This window comes from Bombina bombina, chromosome 9, assembly GCF_027579735.1.
Source record: "Bombina bombina isolate aBomBom1 chromosome 9, aBomBom1.pri, whole genome shotgun sequence".
NCBI classification, from domain to species: domain Eukaryota; kingdom Metazoa; phylum Chordata; class Amphibia; order Anura; family Bombinatoridae; genus Bombina; species Bombina bombina.
The window spans coordinates 39,294,903-39,309,100 of NC_069507.1; the positions used below are offsets into that span (position 1 = coordinate 39,294,903).

Below are 14,198 nucleotides of genomic sequence, written 5' to 3' on the forward strand. Positions count from 1 at the left end.
CAATTAAATGCCTTGATATTACCTTAATATTTAACAGAGGTGTGGGCTCTTATCACACTCGCTCACAACTTCAGACTGCAGTTTTTTGTCATCTGCAGATAGTTATAACATTTACCGATAGAAAATATCAGGTCACGTGATTATTTGACAGAAACATCTCAGGATTATCACGATATCTATAGCAACACGCTAGTTATTTTGTGGCTTCCACGTTTGTACGCTCCAACATAACATAGTACATTTAACGTTGATACTTTCTACTTTTCTTCGGAGTAGCATGGTGGAAAAAGCATAAATTGTTCTATAGGTAACATAATACAAAGCAACAATTATTGAGATCTGATACTATATTACTTAGCTGCTGACTCCATCTGTTCTTATACATGTTACAACATTAATATTGCAGATATTATTTTTCTCACAAGTATACTACACATGATGAAAAAGCGAGATGTATTTCTAAAACCAATTAAAATTAAGGGATAATTTTGCCTTATAATATTTGTGCGATTGTGTTCATCATAATCATCCACAAGCCAGCGAACGGTGAAATAACGATTTGTTACTGTACAGAAGGTGTTAATGCAATAATTTATTATACCCATTGTCACTCTGACATGATGTTTATCAGTCTGCTATTGTACACTATCATTTAAAATTATAAGTGATAGAAATTTCTCTATCGGTGTTAGTTACTATCTAAATATCAGCAGTATTTAAACATTCACCGCACATTGGTGTATCATTATGTGACGTTAACCCTCAAAAACACTATAGCTACCAGATTACTAATATTATTAATAAATTACTATTGGGAGCAATACTAGGTTCTAATACTATTGTACTATCTGGACAACATATTACTTGGTATCAACAGCCTAATAAGTTCATGGCAATACTAGTACTACAGTAGCTTTGGTTTATTTAGTGCCATTGTAACAGTATACAGCATAATTAACACTCACACATTGAGTGCTATACCAGTGTTATACACCATTAGATATTCTTTTATAATAATATACTGTGGATGGCATTCATAATATTGGTACTTATTAATACATTGTGTACTTGAAATACATAATATTAACTACCTAGCATATGTACATATTACTACATTCGGTATCTAAGAGTGTTTTTAATTTAACATCCTATTTTATTTGACCCCAATAAAAGTTATATTTTAATTTTAGTTATTTATGTTTTGTCTCTCCATTTTCTATTCTTTAGTGAATAGTTAGTGATAAGTAATCTCAGATATCTATCATTAAAATTTGACCTAGGAGTGCTATTAGTGTATTCTTTTCTCTCTTTCTCGTACAAATGTGATGTAGACACAGCACCCATTCCTTGCCCTACTAGTTGGCAAAATCTAGGATATAAGGGTCTATTTAATTTAAGTAGTGCCATTGGTATTCTCTCAACACTATTCAAGGTACACTCATGCCACAGGAACTGCGGGGCAAACTCCCTCTCTCTCACTAACTCCTTCGGCCTTTCACAATCCACCCTATTCCCTACCCACTGTGATGGACACTGGTATTCTCCTATCGCTGCTCTCTTCCAGATGTTGCCTTTCGCCCATTTCCCATCTCAGACCACCATCTGCTCACCTTTAATCTTAATATACAGGCTAAAACTACTCCCCCCCCCCCCTCGCCCCCACACCTGTAGAAATCTTCACACTGCAGACCCTCCCCAACTCTCCAACCTTATTCAAACACGCCTCCCCCACACTTCCACAATATCCTGCCCTGACCTTGCCATAACCCACTACAACAATACTCTCTCCTCTGCACTTGACACTATTGCTCCGCCCCAACTTCGCAAAGCCCCACATCGTCAGCTCCAGCCCTGACATTCCCAGCAAACACGCCACCTATAAAAATGTTACCGCACTGCTCAACGTGCCTGGAGAAAATTCCGATCTGAACCCGATTTCATGATTTATAAATTAATCTTTTACTCTAAAACCTCTGCCCTTCACTTAGCTAAGCAAACCTACTTCTCTTCTCTTATATCGACTCACTCCTCAAACCCTAAAAGACTCTTCTCCATTTTCAACTCTCTTCTCTATTCACCTACGCCTACCCCCTCATCTGCGTTCAGTGCTCAAGACCTGGCTGACTACTTATTCAATAAAACACTTACCATCCGAAGAAACATCCCAACACAAGCCTGCAATCTCTCAACTTCACTCCCAGTCACCGACTGTGCCGTTCTCTGCATCCTCCCAACCACTGAGAGAGAAGTGGCTTCCCTATTGTCTTCCTCACACCTCACTACCTGCCCACTTGACCCTATTCCTTCACATCGAATACCTTCTCTGTCTCCCACCCTCACTCCGGCTCTTACCCACATACTCAACTTATCCCTTTCTACCAGCTTATTTCCTGCCTCCTTCAAACATGCAAAGGTCACCCCCATCCTCAAAAAACCCTCCGTTGACCTCAACTCTCCTGCAAACTACCGCCCCATATCATTGCTCCCGCTAGCTTCAAAAATCCTTGAAAAACTAGTTTTCGATCGCCTAACTCACTTCCTGTCCTCCAACTCACAGCTCGACCCCCTGCAATCTGGCTTCCGTCCCGAACAATCAACTGAGACTGCCCTCACCAAGGTTACTAACGATCTCCTTTCTGCTAAAAACAAAGGCTACTACTCTACACTCATCTTACTTGACACCTCTGCTGTCTTTGACACTGTTGACCATCCCCTTCTCCTACGGACTCTTAGCTCTCTTAGGCTCTGACACTGCCCTCTCCTGGATTCACTCATCTCTCTAACAGATCCTTCTCCGTCTCTTTTGCTGGTGGCTCCTCTTCTCCATTGTCTGTCTGTTGGAGTACCTCAAGGCTCTGTCCTGGGTACTCTTTTATATTTACACTTCTTCACTGGGTAAACTTAACAGCTATGGCTTCAACTAGCACCTCTATGCTGATGATACCCAGATCTACCTTTCCACCTCTGCACTCTCACCTTCTGTCAATTCTCACATCAGCGACTGCTTATCTGGCATTTCCTCCAGGATGGCCTCTCACCACCTAAAAATAAACATGGCCAAAACCGAACTACTTCTAATCCCCCATCTAACGCTACTACAGTTTCTAATTCTCCCTGGTAATTTCCCGACTTGACTACTGCAATAACTTGCTAACTGGCCTCCCTCACACCGCCTCTCTCCCCTTCAATCCATCCTAAAAAAATCTGCCAGGCTAATGCACCTCTCTCGACGCTCCGTTTTTGCTGCGCCTCTCTGTGAGTCCCTTTACTGGCTCCCCATTCACAGCAAAATTAAATTCAAAATTCTCACCTTGACCAATGCTACTCTACCTGTCCTCACTCGTCAAATATACCCCAGCCCGCCCACTAAGATCCAACAATGAACTGCTCCTTGCGTCCTCTATCATCACCTCCTCTCATGCTACACTACAGGACTTCTCTCGTGTGGTACCAAACCTCTGGAATGCACTTCCTCGAGCAGTCAGACTCTCCCCTAACCTCTCCCCTCCTTTAAACGTTACCAAAAGACCTTTTTGTTCAGGGAAGCTTATCACCGGACTCATTAACAAATGAACTTCACTAACCCTATCTGTCTGTAAAATTGTGTCTTTTATAGTATTGTTTATCCATTGTACTTTTATCCTTGTACCCATGGGCAGCGCTGCGGAATCTGTTGGTGCCTTATAAATAAAGAATAATAATAATAATAATAACTCCCCCAATTCCTTGAATGGACACAGTCCTCCCTGATATAATGTTCTCCGGCTTTACCATTTCAGGATGCACCAAGGTAACCGAAGCTCCACTAAATCCCTGAGTCCTGTTGCCAACTGGTCACCCACAGATACCCTCTGTAGGTTCTCTCTCCACTTTTGCCTTGGGAACCCACCCACAAACAAAACAGATGCTGGTCCCCCAGCCACATTCCCACCCTCAGGCTGCTTCTTCTCTGGGCAGGTGAATCTCAGATTCCCCATCTGGTTACAAGTGAAACACTGACAGGTATCCCCCTGTCCCGGGGTGGCCCCTGCGCCTCGGGCTGTAGGATGTAGATGAGATGGCCTCTCTGTTAGCTTGTTTGCCCTTTTCCACTTAGGAGATACAGCTTGTCCAGAATCCATTCTCTGGCCTCAGGACTCAGTGTTTGCAGGAACTGCCCCATGATCAACAAATCATCATGGAGTGAGGACTTTTAGGCCCCCAGTCCATTGCTTAAAAGCAGCCCTTAGCTGTGCAACATAGTCTGTTCAGCTGTCACCTTCACTTTGGTGGAGAGTCCGAAATTTTTTCCTGTAGAATTCCGGAGTGAGATTAAAACTTTGCAATCGGGCTGTTTTTATGGCCTCATAGTTCTTGTCATCCTCCACTGGAAGAGAAGCAAATACATCCAGTGCTTTACCCTTCAGGCGAGGACCCATTGCTCTGGGGGCAACTGATACTGCTTGCATACTTTCTCAAAGCCCCTCAGAAAAACATCCAAGTCAGTGTCTTTTTCTAACATTAGGAAATACTCCAGGCAGGGCCTCTCTGTTGCTGGTTCCCCGGTTTGGGGAGACAGGCTGGTTCTGTTCATCTGCATAATCTCAATTTCATGTCTCCGTTGAGCAGCCTCCCTCTCCTTTTCTCTCTCTGCAGCCCCCCCTCTCCTTTTCTCTCTCTGCAGCCTCCCCTCTCCTTTTCTCTCTCTGCAGCCCCCCCTCTCCTTTTCTCTCTCTGCAGCCCCCCCTCTCCTTTTCTCTCTCTGCAGCCCCCCCTCTCCTTTTCTCTCTCTGCAGCCCCCCCTCTCCTTTTCTCTCTCTGCAGCCTCCCCCCTCTCCTTTTCTCTCTCTGCAGCCTCCCCCCTCTCCTTTTCTCTCTCTGCAGCCTCCCCCTCTCCTTTTCTCTCTCTGCAGCCTCCCTCTCCTTTTCTCTCTCTGCAGCCTCCCTCTCCTTTTCTCTCCTCTTGATACTTGAGGATCAATTCCATTCTTAGTTTGGGTTCAGCATCCAAAGGGGTAACAGCAGTAGGTATCATCTACTGGGTTATTGGTTCTACAGTAACCCTTTCTGTGCCTGTTTCCTGCTCTGCTAGATTGTCATCTGCCTGCTACAGTTCCTGGACCAACTGCTCCTTTGTTTTGTCAAAAGTTGTGACTCTTTAGGCATTTTCCTATATGCTTCCATAATGAGCGTAGCAACAAACAACAAGAAGGAGGGGAAAAGAACTGCTTCTTTGCACTGTATGTCTCTGTAATTAGGCATGGAGTCCTGTCTTTGGGAAATTACACAAAAACATGTAATTTCTTTTAGTACTATACAAATAACACTAAAAAGCTCTAAATATCCCCAACGCTGTCAGCCAGTTCGTGACGAATTAAACCATTTTTTCAACGCCAAAATAGAGAGGTGTGGAGGTGAAGGGGTTAATAGCACACAGCTCTGGTTCCCTTAACCTTGTAACTCTACAAAAGGACCTTTTTAACCCTCAAATCCTGTCTACACCGCTCTAATTAACAATTTCTGCCATCACCAAAACTTCTAAATCAGATGGGGTGTTTTGGAACTTTCTACATTCATACACACACGTGTTACACAAAGAACATGCAGTTCACATTAACCCTTTCCAGGCTGAGACCACAATACCACCTCTGCTGGTGGATAGCCAATCCAGGTATCAACTACTCCACATGATTGTATCACGACATGTGAAAATAATTTCAGTTTAACATTGACAATGGGAATATTTATGGCAACGTATGTATCCTAACAGTCTCACCTAAGGCAACGGGTGTTGATGGGTTGGCTGCTCTTCAACCCACTTAGAAGATACTCAATATCATCCGTGAACTCCTGGTTCTCTCCGAATTCTACCACGTCATTGAAGTGCTTTACATGCTGAACTACAGTGTACAGCTATAGGAACAGGAGACATTGAGAGCAAAACAATTATACTGTTAATTTGACAGAAATTAGTTTTGCAAATTTAAATAGCCAAGGTAGTCTGGAAATTTGGATGCAGATATGTATCAGTGTGTAGAAAAACTCTCTTTAAAAAAGACAAAGTAAAAATTAGATTTTCATAAACATAGTGTGCAAAAACTTTACACTTTAATTTCATGATACAATTTACTTCCTTCTCTTGGCATCCTTTATTTAAAAAGATATTCTCTTTCTATGAAAGAATAGTTAGAACTGTGCATGTGTCTTGATATACTATTTATAGAATTGAGATAACATCTGTTGCAAACACTGCTGCCAGTGTCCATAACACGTGCACGCTCCTGAGTAAGTAAACTCATGGAAAGAAGCTTTATTTTTATTTTAGTTTTTTGGGCACCTCCTTTGTTTGTATTTGATTCAAAATTCAAAAAGGATAACAAAAAAGAGAATCAAAAAGGTTTTATTTTGAGTCTCTCAAAATAAAACACTATATTGTAAACACTATATTGTAATATAAAATGTTTAATCATGTGAAGTAAAAAATCATTGCAATATACTTTATCTTCTCAAAAATAGGAGGCAGCACTCGGGAGGCACGTTGAAAAATAAAAACACTGTTTATTGGAACATGTTTAAAACAAGGCACAGAACACAGGATAACTCCTTACGCGTTTCATGCCGCAAATGGGCACTTAAATCATAGGAAAGGTTTTAAACATGTTCCAATAAACAGTGTTTTTATTTTTCAACATGCCTCCCGAGTGCTGCCTTATTCTATTTTTGGCATATCCTTTGCGGTCCTCGCTTGGCCGTGCTCGGCTTGCACATCTCGGGGCTGTGTGTGGCTCCTCCTACAGCTTTTGTGGCGTCCGGCTTCACTTCGTTTAGATGAGGATCTGCAGCGGCCGGATCTGTTTGTTATACTTTATTTTGTCCTCTTTTCCTTTAAATTAACTCTAAAATTGTTGGTTTTCTAAATTTCCTGCTGAGGACATCTAGGGACAAATATAAAACAGGCCATAAAAAGACTGTGCAAACCCCGTTAGTCACTTTAACATTCCTATGTTCCACAAAGCCGTGTTAGACTGTTAAAGTAATTAACAGGGTTTCCACATAACCTTGTTTGCATAGTTTTTTTTGCCTGTTCCTCATATTCCTCAGCAAGATATAAATAAAAAATATGACATGCTCTAATTCGTTAAAGCATGTCATTTTAATACTAACAACCCCGCACTGTGCTTAAACCCCACAAAGGGGTTATACACACAGTATAAGTACAGTTCGGGACCTGTATAGCAATACTGGCCCTAAATGTAAACTGCATCTGATCCAATCAGCAGCTCTAGTTATGTTACACAGTCGTGTAACTAGTGCTGTTGAACTGATTTACAGTTGGGGCCAATAAGAACTCTGTGTGTTCTGAGCAATACTTCTAATAGAGTTTAACCCCTTTTGCAAGGATTAAACAAATAGCACTGCAGAGTCACGAGTCTTAAAAATTTCATGCTCTAACCAATAAATTATAATAATTTTTTTTACTATAATGGCCCTTAAAAAGGGACACTAAACACACATTTTTTCCTTTCATGATTCAAATAGAGCATGCAATTTTAAGCAGCTTTCTAATTTACTTCTATTATTTTTTCTTCGTTCTCTTGCTATCTTTATTTGAAAAAGCAGGAATAAAAGCTTTGGAGACTGTCCATTTTAGGTTGAGAACCTGGGTTCTGTTTGCTGATTGGATGACTAAACGCAAGCACCAATAAGCAAGCCCTATCAGAGTACTGAACAAAAAATATGCCGTTTCGAAAGTTTTCATTCCTGCATTTTAAAATAAAGATAGCAAGAGAACGAAAAAAAAATAATAGGAGTAAATTAGAACGTTGCTTAAAATTACTGCTCTATCTGAATTCTGTAAGAACAATTTGGGTTTACTATCTCATTAAAAAGGAATATGAAACCCCACATTTTTCTTTCATGATTCAGATAGAACATGTGATTTTAAACAACTTTCTAATTTACTTCTATTATCAATATTTCTTTGTTCACTAAGAAGCTTTTGTTCAAAAGCAGGGACGCAAGCTTAGGAGCGTGCACGTGGCTGGAGCACTATAGGTTAGCAACTTGAAAGAATGTTATCCATTTACAAGAGCACTAGAGGGCAGCACTATTTCCTGCCTTGTAGTGCTTCAGATGCCTACCTAGGTATCTCTTCAACAAAGAACATAATGCGAAAAGCAAATTTGATAAAAGTAGTAAATTGGAAACTTTTTTTTTTTTTAAATTGTGTGATCTGTCTGAATCACAAAAGAAAAGGTTTGGGTTTCATATCCCTTTAGGTTTAACTCCTTAACGACAGAGGACGTGCTAGCTACATCCTACAAAAAACATCCCCTAAGGACGTACCTAACACGTCCTCTGAAAATGAGCACTGGAAGCGATTTTGATCGCTTCCAGTCGCTCTAAGGGTATTGCAGCGATGCCTGGATATTGAGGCATTGTGCAATACCCTTCGGTCAGTAACAGATGCAGAGCATCGGCCAGTGATGGTGCCGATTTTTGGTGGCGTGGGAGGGTTAGGAGGGAAACGGGTGGGACCGCTATGCTACAGAAAAAGAAAAAAAAAAAACGCCAGTGAGTGGGAAGGAGGGAGGGGGTAGGGTAATGAGGGGGGGCAGCTACACTACAGAAAAAAAAAAGTTGTTGTTTTTTTTTTTTAAATAAGTAAAAATTATGTCAAACTGGGTAATGGCAGACAGCTGCCAGTACCCAAGATAACGGCAAATAGGTAGAGGGGGGATCCTACACTGCAGAACATATATTTAAAAAAAAAAAAAAAAAAAAAATTAAAAAAAATTATATATATATATATATATATATATATATATATATATATATATATATATATATATATATATATATATATATATATATATATATATATATATATATATATATATATATATATATATATATATATATATATATATATATATATATATATATATATATATATATATATATATATATATATATATATATATATCTTATTTTCATACTGGCAGACTTTCTGCCAGTACTTAAGATGGGAATGACCATTGAGGGGTGGGGAGGAAAGAGCTGCTTGAAAAGGAACAGGGGGTGGGATGTGTCAGGTGGGAGGGTTATCTATACACTAAAGCTAAAATTAACCCTACAAGATACCCAATTAACCCCTTCACTGCTGGGTATAATACAAGTGTGGTGCGCAGCTGCAATTAGCGGCCTTCTAATTACCAAAAAACAATTTATGCTTACCTGATAAATTTCTCTTGTGATGTATCGAGTCCACAGATTCATCCTTACTTGTGGGATAGTCTCCTTCCCAACAGGAAGTGGCAAAGAGAGCACCCACAGCAGAGATGTCTATATAGCTCCCCCCTTAGCTCCACCCCCCAGTCATTCGACCGAAGGCTAGGAAGAAAAAGGAGAAACTATAGGGTGCAGTGGTGACTGAAAGTTTTAAAATAAAAATATATATGCCTGTCTTAAAAAACAGGGCGGGCCGTGGACTCGATACATCACAAGAGAAATAAATTTATCAGTTAAGCATAAATTATGTTTTCTCTTGTAAGATGTATCGAGTCCACGGATTCATCCTTACTTGTGGGATACCAATACCAAAGCTTTAGGACACGGATGAAGAGAGGGACAAGACAGGGACCTTAAACGGAAGGCACCACTGCTTGAAGAACCTTTCTCCCAAAAATAGCCTCCGAAGAAGCAAAAGTATTGAATTTGGAAAATTTGGAAAAAGTATGAAGCGAAGACCAAGTCGCCGCCTTACAAATCTGTTCAACAGAAGCCTCATTCTTAAAAGCCAATGTGGAAGCCACAGCTCTAGTAGAATGAGCAGTAATTCTTTCAGGAGGCTGCTGTCCAGCAGTCTCATAGGCCAAACGAATGATGCTTTTCAGCCAAAAGGAAAGAGAGGTAGCCGTAGCCCTTTAACCTCTCCGTTTACCAGAATAAACAACAAACAATGAAGATGTTTGACGGAAATCTTTAGTTGCTTGTAAGTAGAACTTTAAAGCACGAACCACATCAAGATTGTGTAACAGACGTTCCTTCATTGATGAAGGATTAGGACACAGAAAAGGAACAACAATCTCTTGATTGATATTCTTATTAGAAACAACCTTAGGAAGAAACCCAGGTTTGGTACGCAAAACCACCTTATCTGCATGGAAAACAAGGTAAGGGGAATCACATTGTAAAGCAGATAGCTCAGAAACTCTTCGAGCCAAAGAGATAGCTACTAAAAACAAAACTTTCCAAGATAGAAGCTCAATATCTATGGAATGCATAGGTTTAAACGGAACCCCTTGAAGAACTTGAAGAACTAAGTTTAGGCTCCATGGCGGAGCAACAGGTTTAAATACAGGCTTGATTCTGACCAAAGCCTGACTAAATGCTTGAACGTCTGGGACATCTGCCAGACATTTGTGTAGTAGAATAGACAAAGCAGATATTTGTCCTTTAAGGGAACTAGCAGATAATCCCTTCTCCAAACCTTCTTGGAGAAAAGACAATATTCTAGCAATGCTAATCTTACTCCACGAGTAACCTTTGGATTGCGCCAAATCTTATGATAGATCTTCCTGGTGACAGGCTTTCTAGCCTGAATCAGGGTATCAATGACCGACTCAGAGAAACCACGCTTTGATAGAATCAGGCGTTCTAATTTCTCTGTGCCTGACTGCTTGGAGATTGATTTGGATGAGTGAACGGACCTTGAATTAGAAGGTCCCTCCTCATTGGCAGAGTCCACGGTGGAACCAAGGACATGTCCACTAGGTCTGCATACCAAATCCTGCATGGCCACGCAGGTGCTATCAGAATTACCGAAGCTCTCTCCTGCTTGATTCTGGCAACCAGACGTGGGAGGAGAGGAAACGGTGGAAATACATAGGCCAGATTGAAGGACAAAGGCACTGCTAGAGCATCTATCAGTACCGCCTTGGGATCCCGGGACCTGGACCCGTAACGAGGAAGTTTGGAATTCTGACGAGACGCCATCAGATCCAATTCTGGTGTGCCCCATAGCTGAATCAGCTGGGCAAATACCTCCGGATGGAGTTCCCACTCCCCCGGATGAAAAGTGTGACGACTTCGAAAATCCGCCTCCCAGTTCTCTACCCCTGGGATGTGGATTGCTGAGAGATGGCAAGAATGATCCTCTGCCCACCGGATTATTTTGGTTACCTCCATCATCGCTAGAGGACTCCTTGTTCCTCCTTGATGATTGATATAAGGTACAGTCGTGATGTTGTCCGAATGAAATCTGATGAATTTGGCCGCAGCAAGCTGAGGCCACGCCTGAAGCGCATTGAATATCGCTCTCAGTTCTAGAATGTTTATCGGGAGGAGAGCTTCCTCCCAAGACCATAAGCCCTGTGTTTTCAGGGAGTTCCAGACTGCACCCCAGCCTAGCAGGCTGGCATCTGTCGTTACAATGAGCCACTCTGGACTGCGGAAACACATTCCCTGAGACAGGTGGTCCTGAGACAACCACCAGAGAAAAGAGTCTCTGGTCCCCTGGTACAGATGCAGTTGAGGAGATAAATCTGCATAATCCCCATTCCACTGTTTGAGCATGCATAGTTGCAGTGGTCTGAGGTGTAGGCAGGCAAAAGGAACTATGTCCATTGCCGCTACCATGAGTCCGATTACCTCCATACACTGAGCCACTGATGGCCGAGGAATGGAATGAAGAGCTTGGCAAGTGGTTAAAAGTTTTAATTTTCTGACCTCCGTCAGAAATATTTTCATTTCTACCGAGTCTATCAGAGTCCCTAGGAAGGAAACTCTTGTAAGATGGAAGAGAGAACTCTTTTTTATGTTCACCTTCCACCCGTGAGCTCTCAGAAAAGCCAACACGATGTCCGTGTGAGACTTGGCTAGCTGGAAAGTCAACGCCTGAATTAAGATGTCGTCTAGATAAGGTGCCACTGCTATGCCCCGTGGTCGCAGAACCGCCAGAAGGGACCCTAGAACTTTTGTGAAAATTCTGGAAGCCGTGGCCAACCCGAAGGGAAGGGCCACAAACTGGTAATGCCTGTTTAGAAAGGCGAATCTGAGAAATTGATGATCTCTGTGAATAGGGATGTGTAAATACGCATCCTTTAAGTCCACGGAAGTCATATATTGGCCCTCCTGGATCAGAGGTAGAATAGTCCGAATAGTCTCCATCTTGAATGATGGAACCTTGAGGAACTCGTTTAGAATTTTGAGATCCAAGATTGGTCTGAAAGTTCCCTCTTTTTTGGGAACCACAAACAGGTTTGAATAAAACCCTAGCCCCTGTTCCTCTATTGGGACTCGGCGGATCACCCCCATGGTATGTAGGTCTTCTACACAGCGTAAGAACGCCTCTCTCTTTGTCTGGTTTACAGACTATCGAGAAATGTGAAATCTCCCCCTTGGAAGGGAGTCTTTGAATTCCAGAAGATACCCCTGGGACACAATTTCTAAAGCCCAGGAATCGTGAACATCTCTCGCCCAAGCCTGAGCGAAGAGAGAGTCTGCCCCCTACTAGTTCCGTTCCCAGATCGGGGGCTACCCCTTCTCGCTGTTTTAGAAGCAGCTGCAGGCTTCTTGGCATGTTTAGGTCTCCAGACTGACTTGGATTGGGCTAAATTCCCCTCTTGCTTTGCAGTAGAGGAAGCTGAAGCGGGACCACTCTTAAAGTTCCGAAAGGAACGAAAATTACTCTGTTTGGTCCTCTTCTTACTTGATCTATCCTTAGGGAGGGCATGACCTTCCCCCCCTCCAGTGATGTTTGAAATAATCTCTTGCAGTTCAGGCCCGAATAGGGTCTTACCTTTGAAAGGAATGTTCAAAAGTTTAGATTTAGATGACACATCGGCAGACCAGGACTTAAGCCATAACGCCCTGGGCGCTAAAATGGCAAAACCTGAATTCTTTGCCGCTAATTTAGCCAGTTGAAATGCGGCAGCTGTAATAAAAGAATTAGCCAATTTAAAGGGCTTAATTCTGTCTATAATCTCCTCTAATGGAGTCTCCATTTGAATAGCCTCCTCTAGAGCCTCAAACCAGAAAGCAGCTGCAGTCGTTACAGGAACAATGCACGCAATAGGTTGGAGAGAAAAACCTTGATGAACAAAAATTTTCTTCAAGAGACCCTCTAATTTTTTATCCATAGGATCTTTGAAAGCACAACTGTCTTTGATAGGTATAGTTGTATGCTTAGAGTAGAAATAGCTCTCTCCACCTTAAGAACTGCCTGCCATGAGTCCCTTATGGTGTCAGATATGGGAAACAGGAGGGGGAGTGAACAGAATACCTGGTCTATCCCACTCCTTAGAAATAATATTCACAATCCTTTTAGGGACTGGAAAAACATCAGTGTAAACAGGAACCTCTAAGTATTTATCCATTTTACACAATTTCTCTGGGACCACTATAGGGTCACAATCATCTAGAGTTGCCAATACCTCCCTAAGCAATAAGCAGAGGTGTTCAAGCTTAAATTTAAAGGCCGTCATATCAGAATCTGTCTGAGGAAGCGTCTTTCCTGAATCAGAAATTTCTCCCTCAGATAACAAATCCCTCACCCCTTCAAAACATTGTGAGGGCATATCAGATACGGCTACTAAAGCATGAGACGGCTCAGCATTTTTCCTTAACCCAGAGCTGTCCCGCTTTCCCTGTAAACCAGGCAGTTTGGATAAAACCTCTTTGAGGGTTGTATTCATAACTCTGGCCATGTCTTGTAAAGTAAATGAATTTGACGCACTAGAAGTACTTAGCGTCACTTATGCGGGCGTTACTGGTTGTGACACTTGGGGAGAGCTAGATGGCGAACCCTCATTAACTTCTGACTGAGAATCATCTATTGCTCTATTTGTAAGTGCTAATACATGTTCTTTATAATTTATAGACATATCAGTACAATTGGGACACATTCTAAGAGGGGATTCCACAATGGCTACCAAACATATTGAACAAGGATTTTCCTTGGTGTCAGACATGTTAAACAGGCTAGTAATGTAACAAGCAAGCTTGGAAAACACTGTAATCAAAGTAAATAACACTTAGAAATAAAACGGTACTGTGCCTTTAAGAGAAAAAAGCTGCACAAGTTCTGCAAAACAGTGTAAAAAAGCAGTAAACTTAACGAAATTTTTACAGTAGTATCTTACAGCCTTAGTAACTTTGCTTATCTTACAGCCTTAGTAACTTTGCACAGCTATGCAAATAAACAATTAACCCCTTAA

The 14,198-nt window shown here is 41.6% G+C and overlaps 1 protein-coding gene across 3 annotated transcripts in view; it reads right to left on the reverse strand.

The window, feature by feature from the left end:
- The window catches only part of WAPL (WAPL cohesin release factor), a 326,703-nt gene that overhangs the window by 204,337 nt on the left and 108,168 nt on the right, over positions 1-14,198 (reverse strand). For all 3 annotated transcript variants that reach the window (XM_053692042.1, XM_053692040.1, XM_053692041.1), the window contains one exon: positions 5,756-5,892. In XM_053692042.1, coding sequence (XP_053548017.1) covers positions 5,756-5,892 — 137 coding nt within the window. The remainder of the gene's footprint in view (positions 1-5,755; positions 5,893-14,198) is intronic.